The 19,218-nt window shown below is 43.5% G+C and overlaps 1 protein-coding gene across 1 annotated transcript in view; it reads left to right on the top strand.

Moving 5' to 3' along the window:
- The window catches only part of LOC119954716 (adiponectin receptor protein 2-like), a 107,805-nt gene extending 90,762 nt beyond the window's left edge, over positions 1-17,043 (top strand). The window contains exons 5-8 of the mRNA XM_038780213.1: positions 2,612-2,798; positions 8,861-9,048; positions 13,410-13,603; positions 14,131-17,043. Coding sequence (XP_038636141.1) covers positions 2,612-2,798; positions 8,861-9,048; positions 13,410-13,603; positions 14,131-14,259 — 698 coding nt within the window. The 3' untranslated portion in view covers positions 14,260-17,043. The remainder of the gene's footprint in view (positions 1-2,611; positions 2,799-8,860; positions 9,049-13,409; positions 13,604-14,130) is intronic.
- The last annotated feature ends 2,175 nt before the right edge of the window (positions 17,044-19,218 follow it).

The following is a 19,218-nucleotide window of genomic DNA, read 5'->3' as shown; positions in this document are numbered from 1 at the left end:
AAGGCACTGGTTGATCGAGGGACTGAACATTGGGAAGGGGAGCCCAATGAGAGCCACTACCCTTCCCTTTCTACTGTCTGCCCTGCATCCTCCTCTCCACAGCTAAATGGTTGAAGTGATTAAGACATTTAAGAGACACAAAACATCAAATAGATTCAGTACACCTGAACTGCTGGGTATTTCTTGATTTTATTTTGTTTCTTTTTCCAATTTCCAGCATCTGCAGTATTTTGCTTTTGAGATGAGAAATTAGAAACGGAAAAAGCTGGTAAATGTGAATGGAATCTAGAGCTCAAGAAGAAAACAACAAGCTGTAACCAAAGGTGCAGACTACCCTATCAGCGTTGTGTCCCAATGTAGGGATCCTATCCAGGCTGAAGTGATTTGGGGGACCATGTTCACTTCCCGTTAATGTGAAAGGGTGACCTGTTTTATCCTCTCAATCTCACTCCAATCAGGTTCACAGAAAGAGAAGACAATGTGCATATCAGGTGCAGAGTTCAGCCAGTTCCTTTGTGCCGTCTTCTTCATTGTGAGAATGGAAAATCCAACCTTGCACATGCAGGTCATTGTGAAGGGCAATAGCACAAAGTTTGTTTACTCAGAACTGGCTACCCCTAGGAGATGCTACTCCTGGGAGATGCCACTCTAGAACACAGCCTCATGGGCTTTTGTTATGCTTTAATCTGCTATCACAGTTCCGGTACAGGAGCATAGTTTTTTCATTTGGAGTCAGCTGTAAGTTAATGACTAACTCTGGGGTTTCAACCTCAATAAATTTTACACCCACCGTTTCTCTGTCAAAATTTGAAACGTCTGCTCTCATTTGCCAATGCTTCCCTGCCTATGACACATGGCTTAGCATCATAATTTGCATTGGCACAATTGACAAAACCATATCTCAAGAAATCCTCTTTATACTGCCTTGACCCTGTGTTAAGTTTCTTCTTTGAGGTTGTTAACCAGAGGCTATGGAGCTCTACAGAGCGAACACTAGCACTGCTCTATCCTGCCCTGGATTCTCCTGTGCAGCTCTCCCCAGCAAATTCAGGTTTGAGAGATTCTGGCCAGTAGGCACACTGTCTATTTGTGTCTCTGGCTGTTTCTTACCTGTAAGAAAATGATTCACCTTCACAGTCCTCTTACTTTGCTTGCTAGAAAATGGAAGGAGCTTTCCTCTGTGATTTGGAAACAACAGGTATACACAAGGCGCTTGACGTCAAATGTACATGCAGAGCATGTGCCCTGCTCACAGCTGCCGCTTCTGGCTGGATGATTGCACACAGCCTAATTTCCTTATCATCTAAATGGCGGCAGCCATTCTCAATAAAAATGCCAGTCATAGCCGTTGGGGACTTCTCCTGCAATCAGGACCACTGCAGGAACGCTGCGACCGATCACTCCGCCACCTTCCTGACACTGCCTGCGACCCATCCGTGGGTCACAATCCACACTTTGAAAAATATTGTTACATGTGATGTACTATGACCTTAGCTTAGGTCACTTTTGACCCCATCTTTTCCTCCTTTTCATCTATGCTCACTTTTCTGCCTTAAGGGTGAGACTTTTTATCTGATGTGGGTGAGGAGGGCTGTATAAATTACAGTTCCTCAACTTTCTATATAACAAATGATATAGATGCTGGTCAGATGGATAGAACAGCAGCAAATGGAATTTAACCCTGAGGTACTGCAATTTGGGAGGACTAACCAGGTCAGGGAATACCCAATGAACAGTAGGATGCTAGGAAATACAGATGACCAGAGAGACCTTTGGGTGCATGCCCATAGATCCCTGAAGGCAGCAGGACAGGTAGATGTGGTTAAGAAGGCCTTTGGGATATTTGCTTTTATCAGACAAGGAGGTTATGATGGAGCTGTATAGAACAGCTAGAGTACTGTGTGCAGTTTTGGTCACCATACTTGCTATAGGATGGATGTGATTGCACAGGAGCTTCAACAGGATGTTGCCTGGGCTGGAGTGTTTCAGTTATGAAGAGAGACTGGTTAGGCTGGGGTTATTTTCAAAAGTAGAGAAGGCTGAGGGGGGACCTCATTGAGGAGTACAAAATTATGAGGGTCATAGATGGGGTAGATAGGGGGCATCGATTTAAGGTAATGCGGCAGGAGATTTAGAGGGGATTTGAAAAAACCTTTTTCATTCAGAGGGTGGTGGGAATCTGGAACTCTGTCTGAAAGGGTGGTAGAAGTGCGAACCCTCACAACATTTAAGAAGCATTTAGATGAGCACTTAAAACGCCATAGAATTCAAGGCTACAGATAGGTGCTGAAAAATGAGATTATAATAAATAGATGATTGGTGGTCGGCGCAGGTGATGATCAAAGGATCTCTTTTTGTGGTGCAAACCTCTGGCTCTCTACTAATTATTCTGCCGAGTTATTTATGTTTCTGGTATGCTTATAAACCCGTCTCCTATTTTCAGTAGCTAGGTTGTTGGCTCCAATAAAACATTAAATTTGGTTCCAAAAATGTTTTTAATGTACCATGAAACATTAATCAACTAAATTTCTTTATTAAGTGTTGATACATGATGCCACTGATTTCTTTGATTCAAATCATTTACTACACAAATCGATCTTTTCTTTCTCAGGTTGTCTTTTCTTCCTGGGTCTTGGCATTTTCTACATGTTTAGGCCGAACATATCCTTTGTGGCTCCGGTGCAGGAGAAAGTAGTATTTGGGGCGTTCTTCCTGGGAGCAATACTCTGCCTGTCTTTCTCTTGGTTATTTCACACATTCTACTGCCATTCAGAAAATGTTTCACGTGTATTTTCCAAGTAAGTAACCATTTGTAAACCAGTAAACCTGGCATTCATAATTTGAAGTTATGTTTAAACTGTACAATTGAAATAAAATGAAATGAAAATCGCTTATTGTCACAAGTAGGCTTCAAATGAAGTTACTGTGAAAAGCCCCAAGTCGCCACATTCCGGCGCCTGTTCGGGGAGGCTGGTGCGGGAATTGAACCGTGCTACTGGCCTGTCTTGGTCTACTTTTAAAGCCAGAGATTTAGCCCTGTGCTAGAGGGATATTTTATTCTATTTACTTTGAACGGGTAAGGATAATTTTTCTTTTTCTGAAATGAATCTTGAATTTTGAACCCATACAAAGCCTGCCTGATCCTCCGAAATTATACTTGGAAGGCAAGGCTCCAACTGGAGTGCAAAACTTTAGTGAGCTGCGTTTAAAAGTGTTTAAAAATCAGTGTTTAAAAGCGAGATGGTCAGTATGAACTGCACTTGGTCCAACTCTTGTCCCTCTTAAGGATCAAGGAAATTGAGTCTCAAGGAGGCAATGAATCATGGGATAGGGAGTCAGTAAACCTACCTAATCACAAGGGTGCGAACTGTTCCAAGAACTACTTATAAAATTTGATTGTAAAGTCATCGGCTCAGAGGCCTTACCTGGGTCAGCCAATGCATTTTAAAATCTCGTCGAGCTGTAACGAGGAGTCCACCTCAACTATTGTCTGCATCGACAGTTGCGATGGGAAGATGTCCAGTAAATCAGACCCGCTCGACTTGTCCGCAGGAGGCTCTGATTTATACAAGTCACAGTAATAAGGTTTAAAAGCCGCATTGACCTAGATAGGCCAAGGTTGTCTCCTGGGTTAAGTATCTGAGGGATCTCACGGGTGGTTTAAGTTGGTGAGCCAGAAGACAACTGGCCTTCCCATATTCATACAAAGTACTTCTGCTGTACCTGATGCATAACCTCGCAGGTGCACAGGGTGTGCACCCTCGCAGGTGCACAGGGTGTGCACCCTCGCAGGTGCACAGGGTGTGCACCCTCGCAGGTGCACAGGGTGTGCACCCTCGCAGGTGCACAGGGTGTGCACCCTCGCAGGTGCACAGGGTGTGCACCCTCGCAGGTGCACAGGGTGTGCACCCTCGCAGGTGCACAGGGTGTGCACCCTCGCAGGTGCACAGAAAACATCGCGGGCCATAGGCGATTACGTTGGTAACAACCAGAATGTGGAGGTCTCACCCTCCACATTCTGGGAGGCACTGAAGGCCGTGATTAGAGGAGAGATCAAAGCCTACAACGTGTGCAGAAAGTACTCCGAGGCCCCGACCGTAGAGCTGCTGGTGGAGTGGAAAAAGTTACAAATGGACTTTAACCTGCTATCCACCAGGAAAGCAGTGCACCAACTCCACCAGACATAGGGGACCTTCTATGAACACGGGGACAAGGCTGACCACCTACTGGATCGCCAGATGAGGAAGCAGGCTGCCACAAGACAAATAGCACAGGTAAAGAACAACAGAGGCAGACTGGTAGCAGAACCAAAAGAGGGCAATCAGGCATTCGAGACCTTGTCTGAGGACTGTAAACCTCCGGGCCCCCAACAGGGAAGTGGGGATGAAACAGTTCCTCGACAGACTGGAACTACCAGTTGTGGCGGAAGACAGATGGGGCTGGAAGCATCAATAGATCTAGGAGAAATCTTGGGAGAGCATCAGCTCCATACAAGCGGGGAAGGAACCAGAACCTGACGAGTTCCCGGCGGACTTCTATATAAAGTTCGCCCCAGCCCTGGCCCCACAGCTAAGGGATATGTTCGCGAACTCGCTGGCAAGGGGCACTTTACATTCTACGCTGGCACAGGCCACAATCTCACTGATACCCGAACAGAATAAAGGCCCGATGGAATGCGGATAATATAGATCAATTTCACTGTGGAAATACTCGCAAAAATCCTGGCCAAAAGGCTGGAAGGCCGCATACCAGAGGTGGGCGCAGCGGACCAGACGGGCTTTGTCAAGGGTAGGCAACTCACTGCGTATGTCAGGCGGCTTCTGAATGTAAGCTGGGGGCGGGGGTAGAACACCAGCACCAGAAGTGATCGTCTCCCTGGATGCAGAAAAGACCTTTGACAGAATCGAATTGAAGTACCTCCTCGAGGTACTGGAACGGTTTGGGCTAGGAGTGGGATTCACCGTCTGGGTGAGACTCCTGTACAACATGCCCAAGGCGAGCGTTCAAACCAACACACCAGCTCTGAATACTTCCAGCTACAAAGAGGCACAAGGCAAAGATGTCCGTTGTCCCCGCTCTTATTCCCGCTAGCAATCAAACCCCTGGCGATAGCTCTGCGGGACGTGAAAAGCTGGAATGGCATCCAGAGAGGAAACAGGGAGCACAGAGTCTCACTCTATGCGGTTAGCCTGCTCCTGTATACCTCAAAGCTGCAGGAAGGACTGAAGGCAATCATGAAGATCCTGAAAGAGTTTGGAACCTTCTCTGGTTACAAACTCAACCTGGGCAAAGTGAGGCATTCCCAGTGAACCCAAACGGGGGTGGGGCAGAACTGGAGGGGCTCCCATTTAAAACAGCCCAGAGACTGGACAGATCCACAATGGAACCTGAGCAGCCTGGTGGAGGAAGTTAAAAAGGATGTTCTGAGGTGGGGCGCTCTCTCACTCTCCCTGGCGGGGAGAGTCCGGATGATCAAGATGAACGTGCTGCTGAGATTCCTCTTGCTGCTTAGATCCATACCGATCTTCATCCCCAAGGCCTTTTTTCAAAACGTAGACAGTTTCATCATGGCGTTGGTGTGTGGGTGGGGGGTAAGAACCCAAGAGTGCGCAAACCGACACTACAAAGGAGGAAAATTAAAGGTGGCCTGGCATTAACAAACCTGCAGTACTACCAATGGACAGCAATGGTGGAAAGAATGAGGGGATGGGTAAAAGAACACAACTCAGGGTAGGTACAGATGGAGGCCTCCTGCAAGGGGGTGACCCCCTGGGCCTTGGCTACAGCAGCACTTCCATCCCCCTCGGCAAAATACACATCAAGCCCAGTGATAGCGACCACACTGAAAACGTGGGCCCAATTAAGGTAGCACTTCGGGCTAACTAGGATGTCTCCCATGGCTCTCATCTGCGGCAATCACAAATTTCCTCCAGCTATTCTAGACGCCACCTTCCGGAAATGGAGATGGGATGGGGGCACACTGACAGTTGGGGACTTTTACGTAGGGCACAGACTAGCGATACTCGACGAACTGACAGTGTGGGAACTTCGACAGGACAGGAAATGAGACACCTGCAAATAAATCACTTCCTCCGTAAGCAATAGTAGAGTACCCCGGGGCCCCAGAAACTATTAGAGGACTTGATAAACACAGACAGACAGTTAAGAAGGGGACTATGTGGGAAAATATATGGACAGCTACTGGACAGAGCCCGAACACCACTGGACGAGACGAGACCGAAATGGGAGGACGAACTGGTGACAGAAGTGGGGTGGGGACTGAGCATGGCCAACTCCACCTCCTCCTGCGCAAGGCTTAGCCTCATCCAGTTCAAAGTGGTGCACAGCACATCTGACCAGAACCCGAATGAGCAGGTTCTTCAAGGAGGTGGAGGACAAATCTGAATGGTGCCAGAGGGGCCCGGCCAACTACACCCACATGTTCTGGGCATGTCCCAAACTTGCTGGGTTCTGGACAGCCTTTTCTGAGGCAATGTCCAACATTGTGGGGATGAGGGTGAAGCCATGCCCAAATGTGGCAATATTCGGGTATCCGAGCAGCCAGAGCTACACATGGGGAAGAGGGCTGACTCCCTAGCTTTCACTTCCTTCATCACCCGCCGGAGAATCCTGCTCGGCTGGCAATCAGCAGCACCACCCAGAGCTGCAAACTGGCTTGCTGACCTTTGAGAATTTCTCCACCTGGAGAAGATTAAGAATGCCATCAGAGGGTCGGAGGAAGGCTTCCTAAATGCATGGGGGCAGTTTGCCGACCTGTAGGCTTGGGGTGGGGGGGGGGGGGGGGGACCACACGCTGAGCCAGAGAGCGGCAGAATGTAAATAAAGGAAATCAAGGGAAGGACAAGACTAACCTTTCAGTCTAATACAGTAAATAAACACAGCTAACAATGTACATAACTATTTATAAATTTTGAAAATGGCCATAAGATTTTTAAAAAAAGGGATGGACTTCACTTGAGGGGAGGTCTTTCCTTGGCTAGGTCTGCACTCCTATCCTAACAGAGTGACCCTCCCACTTAAAATCCTGGGGCTCCCATGCCCTTCGAAGAACCAGCTCCTTCTCTTTGAAACTATGAAATCTTGCAGATCTGTTCTCTACTTCAACTACAGAAGCAAGATCGGGCTCCAGGGAGGTGATCCTATCACTATGGTCCAACAATGCCGTCTCCGTGCCCTTAAATGTGGTTCTGAGCTTCAGTGATTTGCTGGGTGATTTCAAGAACTAAAAGAATGGGGGCCAAGGTCTCCTCAGTTGGTCTTTTAAGATCTGCCGACCAAATTTTGTTGGCATTTATCAAGCTCGATCGCCATAATTTGGTGAAAGCTTTCGGTCGTTAGTGGCGTGGTTTGAGAAGAAACTGCCTCTGCCATCTTACCTCCCAATTGATCCCCGAGAGGCTTCAGAGTCAGTCGATGGGAGTCGGACCAGTTCTTTTCTGGCTTTGCCTCTCTTGGGCATCACTAAGAAGAGCGAACTCAGGGCAGCACGGTGGCGCAGTGGTAGCACTGCAGTCTCACGGCGCCGAGGTCCCAGGTTCGATCCTGGCTCTGGGTCACTGTCCGTGTGGAGTTTGCACATTCTCCCTGTGTTTGCGTGGGTTTCATCCCCACAATCCACAGATGTGCATGCTAGGTGAATTGAACATGCTGAATTGCCCCTTAATTCGAAAAAATGAATTGGGTACTCTAAATTTTTTTTTTAATTTTAAAGGGTGAACTCACAGCAAAATTTCAGGATTTTTATTTGACCTGTGGCACCAGGAAAAAGGGTAGAAAACTCAGATTTCCAGCGGGAGTCTTGCCCTCGCATCGTGCCATGGGGCAAACATTTTTTTTCTTAACTGCTACTCCATAGTATGACTTTTCTTCTAGCAAGGCTGAGAGAGATATTCTCTCTCTAATAGGGGCTGTTTAGCTCACTGGGCTAATCGCTGGCTTTGAAAGCAGACCAAGGCAAGCCAGCAGCGCGGTTCGATTCCCGTAACAGCCTCCCCGAACAGGCGCCGGAATGTGGCGACTAGGGGCTTTTCACAGTAACTTCATTTGAAGCCTACTCGTGACAATAAGCGATTTCATTTCATTTCATTAGCCTTTGAAAACCAACTGTTTCGAGCAGAGCTGCCTTCCCTCTTGCTACTGTAATCAAATTAGCCAAACTAAAACGTGAAGCTTCTCCTACCTTACAAGGCACCAGTTGCTAAACAATCACTGCTGCCTTCTTTATTCTTAATGCAGTAGCTCTCTCCAGGCACAATAGAAACAAGTTGAAACTTAACCAACCCCCACACATGCAAACACCTTCTGTGCAGCATGAATCTAACTTACAGGTTTTACCCCTCCAGGCACAGAAACATTAAACACTTAAAACTATGCATTATTTCTAATATTTACCAATACAGATATAAATCCCATAAAACTACCTTTGCTTTCCTAACGCACCGCACCATTGTTTTCATTTAGAGAGATCATTTTATGGTAGTGTAAAATTCTAGTTGGGAGGGAAGAGTGGAGAGAGAAAGAATGGGGTGTCATTGCTCCTTTTGTGAGAAATGGTACGCATCTTATTTTTCCCTCTTACCTATGATTCAGTAGCTGTCACTGATCATCTGCTAACATAAGGCTGTAATATGGAAAATTCAAACCTCGGCTGGAAATTTGATTTTTTTTTTATTCCCACTGTGCAAATAAAATGAGTTAGTATTAGAAACTAGATGTTTTGGAAATATTTGCTGCAAAATATTATAGTTCAAACTGGAGCTTCTTTCTCTTGGGTTGATAATTTTTTTGTTTGCTGTGAGTTTTATATTGCTACAATTAATCTAATTTCTTCTTTCCTCAGATTGGACTATTCTGGTATAGCACTTCTAATAATGGGGAGTTTTGTACCATGGTTGTATTACTCCTTCTACTGTAACCCTCAGCCATGTTTCATTTACTTGCTTGTAGTCTGTGTACTTGGCATCACAGCAATTATAGTTTCCCAGTGGGACTATTTTGCAACACCACAGTACAGAGGTGTACGAGCTGGTAAGTTTATCAGAATTTCATCTTTTTTTTAATACTAATTGCTGATGTAACCTCTAGAATTACTTATCATTGTCTCTTCTATAATATTGTAAGCAGAATACTCATTGAGATAATGCAAGTTTCTTTTGGCTGGGCTGTTGAGGCACATTCATTTCTTTGTCTAGTTTCAAAATGCTAGACTCAAGAAAGCATTTAGATGGGTGTGCTGTTTAATGCATAATGTAATCTTGAAATGCATAAACAAATTTTAAGTATCAAAGTCTCTTATAATTTTAAACCACTTCTATTATTGCATAATGTTGCCCCATGCCCCCTCGGCATTCCCTTTGTGACATCCTGCTGCACCTTCCTATGCCAAGACTGCTGATGAAAATCTGCCATGTTACCTTCTGCCTTCTCCCTGCCTCGAGCCCCAAGCACTCGTCTAAGGCAAAGCAAATTACTTAGGTATGATAGCATTTATGCAAGTACAGAGAAGGTGGTGGGGGGTGGTTGGAGAACAACAGGAAATGTCTCTGGTAGAGGGGGAAGGAAGGAAAGATTAAATGACGAAAAGGGATGATGATTTAGTAAACCCTATTCACTGTGTACACTGTGCTGTGCCCTCTGCACTGAGGAGACCAAATGTAGATTAAATGTCTGCTTTTTAGAACATGTCCGATCCGTATGCAAGTGTTACCCTGAGCTTCCAATCACCGGTTATTTAATTCTCCATCCACCCCGCTCCACCTCCGATCTTTGTCCTTGGCCTCCTACACTGTTGCAATGATACCCCACATACACTCGAGCACAACATCTCTACCTTTTCTGTTAGGCCTTCCAGACTCAATGTAGAGTTCAACAATTTCAGATCATAACCTCTGCTCATAATTTTTTGGATGGCAGCTGTTGATGATATTACGAAATAGCAGAGTCATCACCAACAGCTGCCTTCCAAACGATTGGGGGCAAAGGTTATGATCGGAAATTGTTGAACTCTACATAGAGTCTGGAAGGCTTAAAGTACCCAAGTGAAAAGACTCCGGTGTTGTGCCTCAAACTTATTTCGGTGATGATTCTGCTATTCTCATTATATCTGTATCTTTTATTTACCATTACCACTCCCTTTAACCTTGCATCATCATCCCTTTTCGTCATTTAATCTTTCCTTCCTTCCCCCTCTACCAGAGACATTTCCTGTTGTTCTCCAACCACCCCCCACCACCTTCTCTGTACTTGCATAAATGCTATCATACCTAAGTTAATCAAAAGGTCATTTGATTTGAAATATTATCACTGTTTGTCTCTACATGGATGCTTCTTGAACTACTGAATATTTCCAGCATTTTCTGTTTTCTGGTATTCGTGGCATTTTGCTTTTGTAACTGAATTTAATTGATTGCCATGCTATGAACCTGTTTTATTTACTGTGTTGGGGTCTGAAGCTAAATCTCCCTATCATGTTGGTTGGATGCTATCCTCCTAAATTGAGTGCTCAACATTTGGTAGAGGAGAGCTCTTTTCATACCCTAAACTGACACTTAGAGTGTCAGTTTCCAGATGAGTCAACTTGGACATCAGCCCAATGGCGACATCCTTTATCTTGCAGAGCCACATTAAGCAGAAAGTGATTCTGTAATAAGCTGAGACTGCTAATGCTGTGGTGCTGAGCACACTTGTATATTGCAGGATGGATTCTCAATGCCAGCAGTGCTGTGGCAGGTCCTGTGTTTTTTTCAACATTTATTTTGCCACTTTTATAATCATCCAATGGTTGTGAAGGTTTCTCTGTACCACCATAGTGAAAACCTCATTGCAAACGTGTTTTGAGTAGGATAATATATTGTTCAAACCCAATGGTACTTGTTCCCATTTGGCACCAGTTATACTGTCATCTATACAAGATAAACAAAATATAGACATTTTATAATTAGGTATCCGCATATGAGCCATAATCCAATTCTAGTCATCAGGCCACCTATTTTATATAGCTTAAAAGTTGCACTTGATCAGATTATCATGAATATCTAGGGATAATTCTGTCTCCAATTGCTTTCTTAGTTTCTTACTAGAATTCAAGTTGTCTAGTATTTAGCTATTGAGACCGATTTATAAATACTGATCCATAGATTTCATAGAATTTACAGTGCAGAAGGAGGCCATGCGGCCCATCGAGTCTGCACCGGCTCTTGGAAAGAGCACCCTACCCAACCCCTCACCTCCACTCTATCCCCGTAACCCCACCCAACACTAAGGGCAATTTTGGATACGAAGGGCAATCCCCCTAATTTAAGTGATATGTCTAACCAGAATATGTTTTTGGTGACAGTTGATTGCTAACTGCTAAAAATCTGTATCACTGGATTCAGAAATATCTAAACGTTCCAATTGTGTAGCTCCTTTAAATGCATGTCCTCATCATTCATGAGCTGTATTGAAGTATATCTCTGTCTATATGCTGCTCTACTCCAGTGGTAGAATTTACCTAGAATTGTAATCCACCGCAAATTTCCATTTATAGAAACTGGAGCAGTCAATTCGTCCCCTCGAGCCTGTTCTAACATTTACCGAGACTGTGGCTGATCTGTATCTTAATTCCTTCCACTAACTTGGCTCCATATCCTTTAGGACCCTTGGCTAAAAAAATCTGTTGATCTCTTAATTTGGTTGAGCTGGCATCTACCAATTTCTCTGGAGAGAGTTTTCCACATTTTGTTGACTAGCCTTTGTCTGAAAATGTGCAAGTCAGGTGGATTGGCCATGCTAAATTGCCCCTTAGTGTCCAAAAGGATAGGTGGAGCTACTGGGTTATGGGGATAGGGTGGGGTGTGGGCCTAGGTAGGGTGCTCTTTCAGAGTGTTGGTGCAGACCCAGTGGACTGTGGCTGCCTCCTGCACTGTAGGAATTCGATGATATGAATGGCTTGGTTCTGATTTTAAGGTTATATCCACATTTCATAGACTCCCCCACTCTTACCCTATAAAATAATTTCAAAACCTAAGCAGCTCCATCAAATAAACCCACAACTATCTATAATTCAGGGATACAAGCCAGTTTATGTAATCTCGCCTCATATTTAATTCTTGAAACCCTGGTAACATTTTGGTGAATCTTTGCTGCATTCCTTTCCAGACCAATATTTTGTTTCTAAGGTGTGGTGCCCAGAACTATATACAGTATTTTAGATTTGTTCTAACCAAGGTTTTGCAAAGCTATAATAAAACTTCTTCCCATCTATATGCAAACCCTCTACTTATTACGGCTAATATTCCATTAGCCATTTTGATTTTTACGTGCCTGATTACCACATTTTGGTGATCTGTATACATGAACCTGGATCTCCAATGTTCCTAGCTTTGCACTAATTAAATAATACATTTCTCTCTCACTCACACACGCAAATATATGTTTTGATTCAAAATGGATGACCTCACACTTGCTGGCATTGACATTCATCTGCCACAATTTCCCCCACTCACTCTATAAATATCTTTGTAATTTTAAGCTCCTGTCTAAACTACCTACAGCATCACTAACCTTTCAGTCATTGACGAACTTAAATATATGGCATTCGATTGTGTTACTTATGTATTTAATAAATAAAGTGAACAGTTGAAGCCCCAACACAATCATGTTGGACACTGTTACACTTCCAGTTCAAGCATACACCCATTATTCCTAATCTTTCTATTCTACCATCTAACCAACCACCTAAATAGGTCAATAATTTGTTTTCAATTTCATGAAGCTATCACTGGGGATATTATCAAAGCAGCAGGTTTGAGGTCAAATTGATTTAACTGCCTCGTTTTCACAATTTTTCTCAAATCTGCATATTTCAGTTCTTGTTTCTATTAATGCATGCCTGTAGACAGATCGGTTTTGTGCATTATCATGGCATTTATACGGTCATAACACTCATTCGATGTAATGTGTCAATGTAATTAACCAACTTCAAAATAGTGCTCTAAATTGGAAAGAAGAGATTTATTTGAAAATTGTGTATTTGGTACACTTTGTGGTTGAGGCAGCCGAATGTGCCAGTGAGAACAAACAATTTATAATTGTGGAATGGAGGCTTGATCATCCTATTGGAACTTGCCCTCTGGCAAACGCAAATGGTCTCTGGCTTCTTACCAAAATTGTTACTGTTGACAATCTAGAATGTTTTCTATAATATTTTCATGTTCTGTAATAATGCTTTGTTAAAGACAAATAAAATACTTACTTCAAATTAAGGAACACTGCTGGGCTTGTTTCCAGGCACCTGATATTGATGGTATTTGAGTAACAGGAAGCAAGCTGATTGCAATGAAGCTGTTCTAATTTAATATTTTTGCATTTAAACAGTGACTCATTGTCTGTCTTCTGTTTACGTCTAGGAGTATTTGTAGGATTGGGGTTGAGTGGAGTTGTGCCTACCCTGCACTTTATGATATCAGAAGGATTTTTCAGGGCTGCTACAATTGGTCAGATTGGCTGGTTATTCCTGATGGCAGCATTGTATATCACAGGAGCTGCCTTATATGCTGCCCGTATTCCTGAGCGTTTCTTTCCTGGAAAGTGTGATATTTGGGTGAGTAATTAGTGATTACTCTTCTTGGCCTTCTGCTCAATTTCTGACTTTATGAATCTTTGACATACTGGATAACGTGCTGCTAAAATGGAGTGGGCAGGTACCGTGTAGAAAGAAAACTAACATTCCAGAAAACGTCTTTAAACTGTTCAATTTTTGTTGTAAGCAATAAAATCTGAGTCCTCCCCTCCTTGTTTTTGATATTTTCTTTAAATAGCATCTCCTATTTGCAGAATGATTTGGAGCTCTAACAATCACAATTCATAATCTTACTAAATAGGCAAAATAGGTGTTCTTCACCTTTTTATTTGTTTTGATAAATATATCAGTAACTACAGACATCTAAATTATTATAACTTGTGGTTTATGTAAAGTTCAGATAGATACTCTATTTTAAGATGTTCTGACACTAACTTTTAGTAGAAAATCTGCAGATTTAAAATCGGTGTGCGGGTTAATCGGTGAGAGACATTGGTGTCTTGTTTATGTTCTGGATCGTAACATTTTTGATTCTTTTGTTTTGACAGTTCCATTCGCATCAGTTATTCCATGTTCTGGTTGTGGCTGGTGCATTCGTCCACTTTCATGGAGTCTCAAACCTTCAAGAGTTTCGTCATGGTGTTGGCGGTGGATGTTCCGATAATGACTTGCTATGAAACTGATCACTGATTAGATGTGCAGTGAAACTTTGATCAATGGAAATGGAGATAGAATAACTGAAAGACTATTCTGATAATACGTACCACAGTTGTAATTTGGGTCAATCAGTCCAATATTGTGTGTTTCACGACTAGTGATCAATTTTCTCACCTGTTTTGGATGATGCTGTAATATCCATCCATGCCTATAAACTAATGGTAATCAGATGAATGGGATCCAACTGGAAGGATGAATAACTAGTTTGAGCTTCATCGGGAATACAGGACTACAGCTGCGTCAGAATGATGTTTTTCCACGGTGATCATGGGTGGTCAAAGGAAGTAACGCTGATAGTAAAGAAGGACAAAGCCACTGTTCTTGAAGTCAACAAAGGGTTGCCCATGCAATCGCCCGAGTTATAAAATCCCAATTAAAATATGTAAATTATAAATTATAAGCTAGTATGTAATTTACATAATTGCTGAATCTGAAGCAAAGTTCTGCTTTTACTGAATACTGTATTTATTTCTATGAAAAGATATAAAGTGAAGAAGAATTTGAAGGAATTAATATTTCTGAGCAGGGTCTGCTGCTTATAACAAAAAGGTCCTTGTAAATAAGATTTCTAACTTTCAGTTAATTAGAAAATTTATATTATAAAAGACTTTTGTACAGAAAGCATTCGCAAGAGTACCACACACTGTTAACTTACATTGCACAAATATTGGTAGACATCACTTCAGGTAGTAGAAAGATGCTAGTATAAGAAGCAATGCAAAAAAGCCTTCTCTGTGATGGCTTGCCCACTAAGTGTGCTCTGAGGCCTGGTAATTTTATTTTCTATTCTGCCGTGTGCTATGCTAATAGATAGCAGTGACCGGTGAAATCAACTTGAAACAGGCATGCACAAATTTCTACTGATTGTGCACCCAGCTCAACCTGTAAGGAATTATATGTATACATATGTTCTATAGACATATTCATGCATATATGAGCAGTTTTATTTTTATTGTTGTGATGTTATGTGCATGGGTTGGGGATAGTAGGACTTGTCACTACATTTGTTGGTTAGTTTGTAAATGGTTGGTGTAAAGTGATATAACTGGACTGATGCAGTTTGCTTTCAGGTTCAGTTAGAATTGGAAATCATCAGCTTTAAAACATATTTTCAGTTTATTTTGTCACTGTGGATATTCCGGTAAATCTAAATTACAGAAATGGGTCTTTTTATGGTTTCCCTTTATTATTGAAGGACTGGTGAAAATTGCTTCTTTCCTCATTTCAGAGCAATAGTGATGAATCTAAGCACCAAGGTTTCCATTTAAGATACATGCTTTGAACAAATAAATCTACCCACTTTGTACCATTTTAACTCATTCACTGCACTTGGGTGCAACAGCTTCTGTTATCTGCACAGCTGTAATGATGACAGTTACTTTTTTATGGCTGAAATTTTTCAGTGGAAATGGTGGTGAAATTTTTTACTCTTGACAAAGGATAGGCAAGTTACTCAGTATTAATTAGTGCTCGCTTTAGCACTGAATTACCATGGATAATTTTATCTTTCTTTACTGGCCCCACTCTTCCCCCTCCCTAAATTATTAAAGTTGCCCTCGTGTTTGGATTGGTTCAAACTGGACTGTTGATTGAAGTGTTTACCATGGAGGAGGAAAGACAAACTTAGTTTCTGTTTGTTGAGTATGAAGTAATATTGACTGCAGTATGAAGAAGCTTGCAATACTAACTGAAGTGACGCATTATGGCAAAAGGGAAGAAAAATACAGTAAATGACTGAAGTCTTACCTCAGCTCCAACAATAAAAAGCCACTCTGAGGTACTCGTATTCAAGTTCCACCATTTAACAGTATCGGGTTCATGAAACTAAAATAAGACAGTTATAGTGCTCTTGAAGGGGAATTTTTCTTGATTATTCTAATTTTTAATATTGCTTGATTCTTATTTCCTTCCCCGTCCACCTCACCTCAAAAAAAAAAAAGACCAGTATATTATCCTTCCATGCAGCTAGAATGAGTGCTGGTGAAAGTATCAAACTTGAAATGTAGTCTTTAAATCTTGCCATACAGGGACAAAAGTTGTCATGTTTTGGCAAGAGCAGATATGTGAATCCAAGCTTTAAATGTAAAGGATCAGTTTCTTATATTGTACATAATTAATTTTAAATGAATTATTCAGTGATATCTTAAGAGATGGGTAAAAATGTCCACTATCTGCTCAAGTTTCACGCTCGTGTGCACAGACAAATGGCACCTTGTCTTCCTGTGAATTACCTAAGAGAGAGAATCTGAATCTTTCAAATCTAGACTTGTGGTGTTTTGGAATGTCACCATGCTGTTTCCATTAGAGCATCTGAATGATTGGAATCCTTTGGGATTCTAATTTTTCTTTTTATCTGACTACTTGGGGGGGGGGGGGGGGGGGGGAAATACATGAACACACCTGGTCAAACTGGAATACCTAAATTATCAAAATGAGAAATCTTCTTAAAAACGCAATCCTACTGTACTTGGTTTTCTTGTATTACTTACACAGCACCTGCTGCTTAGCTCGGATAAGAGTTCCTAAGAGTTTGCCCTATGCCTTATTTGGATCAGTTTTTTTGCTTGCTGTGAGGAGTGTTTTAAAGTCAATAATATTTCATTTTCAAATAAAAGGAGGCCTTGTTTATTTTATTTTCCACTGCTTTACTTCGAATGTCTCTAGATTATATATTGGCTGAGGGTGCATAATTGGATTTTTACTTGATGTAACATTAATTCATCTAATAAAAAAAGTATAATTTTTTTTGCCTGGTTTCATTGCATCAATTTGACTTCATAGCTACCAATACTAATATACCTGATAATTACTGAACTTGCTTTATTGTCCAAGCTGTTGGTTTCCTCCTCTCTCCTCCATCATATACATTTGAGCTTGAGCAAGAAATTAATTCCCAAGTCTCAGTGTTGTAGGGAGTAGCGACATGAATAGGAAAAAATAGATCAAAGTTAATAAGTCACCCAGTCCAGATGGGGTGCATCCTGGATTACAGAGGGAAGCTACAATAGACATTCCAGAAGCTCTGACGACAGTTGTTCAATCTTTGGATATCGGAGTGGGGCTGTAGAGTTTGGAGGATCGCTGGACATACCTAGCCATAAGAAAAAAAGTGTTAAACCAGGTACTTCCAGGCCACTCATTCTAACAATAGTGGTGGGAAAACTGCGAGAGAATATTGTCAAGGATTAAAATTATTCTCACTTACTCCGAATAATGCTATCCCCCAGCTTGGCTTGACCCGGGTGTTCACCACTTTGGACATAGTCCTCGCAAAGCCCCTCCAGCGCTGGGCATGTCCAGAACATATGGGTGTGATTTGCTGGGCTCCCCGAGCACCTCACACACCTGTCCTCCACCCCAAAAATTCTATTCATGCTCGCCCCTGTCATATGCGCCCTATGAACAACTTTGAACTGTATTGGGCTGAGCCTGGCGCAAAAGGAGGAGGAATTAACCCTACTCAGGGCATCAGCCCACAGATCCTCATCCAGCTCCTCCCTAAGCTCCTCCTCCCACTTGCCCTTTAACTCCACCGAGGCCTCCACTTCCTGCAGTTCCTGATAGATCGCCGAGATCTTGCCTTCTCCAACCCATACGCCTGAAATCACCCTGCCCTGAATCCTTCGTGCTGGGCGCAGCAGAAATTCCCTCACCTGCCGTCTCACAAGCGCCCTCACTTGCATGTACCTAAAAGCATTCCCGGGTGGTAACCGTGCCCCTAGGCTCGCAAAAGTCCCATCGATGAATAGGTCCCCCATTCTTTTAATCCCTGCCTGATGCCAGCTCAGAAACCCCCCATCCATCCTACCCAGAACGAACCTGTGGTTCTCTCGTATCGGGGACCAGACCGAGGCCCCCACCTCGCCCCTATGTCACCTCCACTGCCCCCAGATCTTCAGAGTCGCCAATAAGGTACACCATGAGTCCGGTGGTGGCGGCAACGGTGCCGTCACCAGTGCCCCCAGACTCGTACCCACACAAGACACCACCTCTAGCCTCTTCCACGCCGCCCCCTCTTCCTCCATTATCCACTTACGGATCATCGCCACATTAGCTGCTCAATAATAGCCACACCGATTCGGCAGCTGTCCCTGCTGCACTCCAAAAACACCCTCTTCACCCTCGGGGTCTTATTCGCCCATACAAATCCCATAATGCTCCTGCTTACCCGTTTTTAAAAAAAAAAAGCCTTGGGGATTAGGAACACAAACAGGAACCTCGGGAGGACCATCATCTTGACCGACTGCACCCTACCCGCCAGGGAGAGTGGCAGCATATCCCATCTCTTGAAATCCTCCACCATCTGTTCCACCAACCATGCCAAATTGAGCATATGCAGGGTCCCCCAATTCCTAGCTACCTGGATCCCCAGGTATCGAAAGCTCCTCTCCTCCCTCTTCAGCGGTACCTCGTCTGTCCCCCTTCCCTGGTCCCCTGCATGCACCACAAAGAGCTCACTCTTCCCCACGTTGAGCTTATAACCCGAAAAGTCCCCAAGGATCTGCATAACTTCCACCATCCCCTCCAATGGGTCTGCAACATATAACAGCAGGTCATCAGCATATAATGACACCTGGTGTCCCCCCCCCCCCCCCCCCCACCGGACCAATCCCCTCCAGTTCCTAGACTCCCTCAGTGCCATGGCCAGCGGCTCAATTGCCAGTGCAAACAACATGGGGGATAAGGGACACCCCTGCCTCGTCCCAGTGTACAACCTAAAGTACTCCGACCTCGGCCGGTTCGTAGCCACACTCGCCACTGGGGCCCTATATAACAGCCTGGCCCACCTTATGAACCCTTTCCCGAACCCAAACCTCCTAAGCACTTCCCAGAGATACTCCCACTCCACCCAATCGAAGGCCTTCTCCGCGTCCATGGCCGCCACTACCTCCGCTTCCCCCTCCACCGAGGGCATCATG

The sequence above is a fragment of the Scyliorhinus canicula genome, chromosome 20, assembly GCF_902713615.1.
Source record: "Scyliorhinus canicula chromosome 20, sScyCan1.1, whole genome shotgun sequence".
NCBI lineage: Eukaryota > Metazoa > Chordata > Chondrichthyes > Carcharhiniformes > Scyliorhinidae > Scyliorhinus > Scyliorhinus canicula.
The sequence above is the reverse complement of the archived record's forward strand: the minus strand, read 5'-3'. Positions and strand labels throughout refer to the sequence as shown.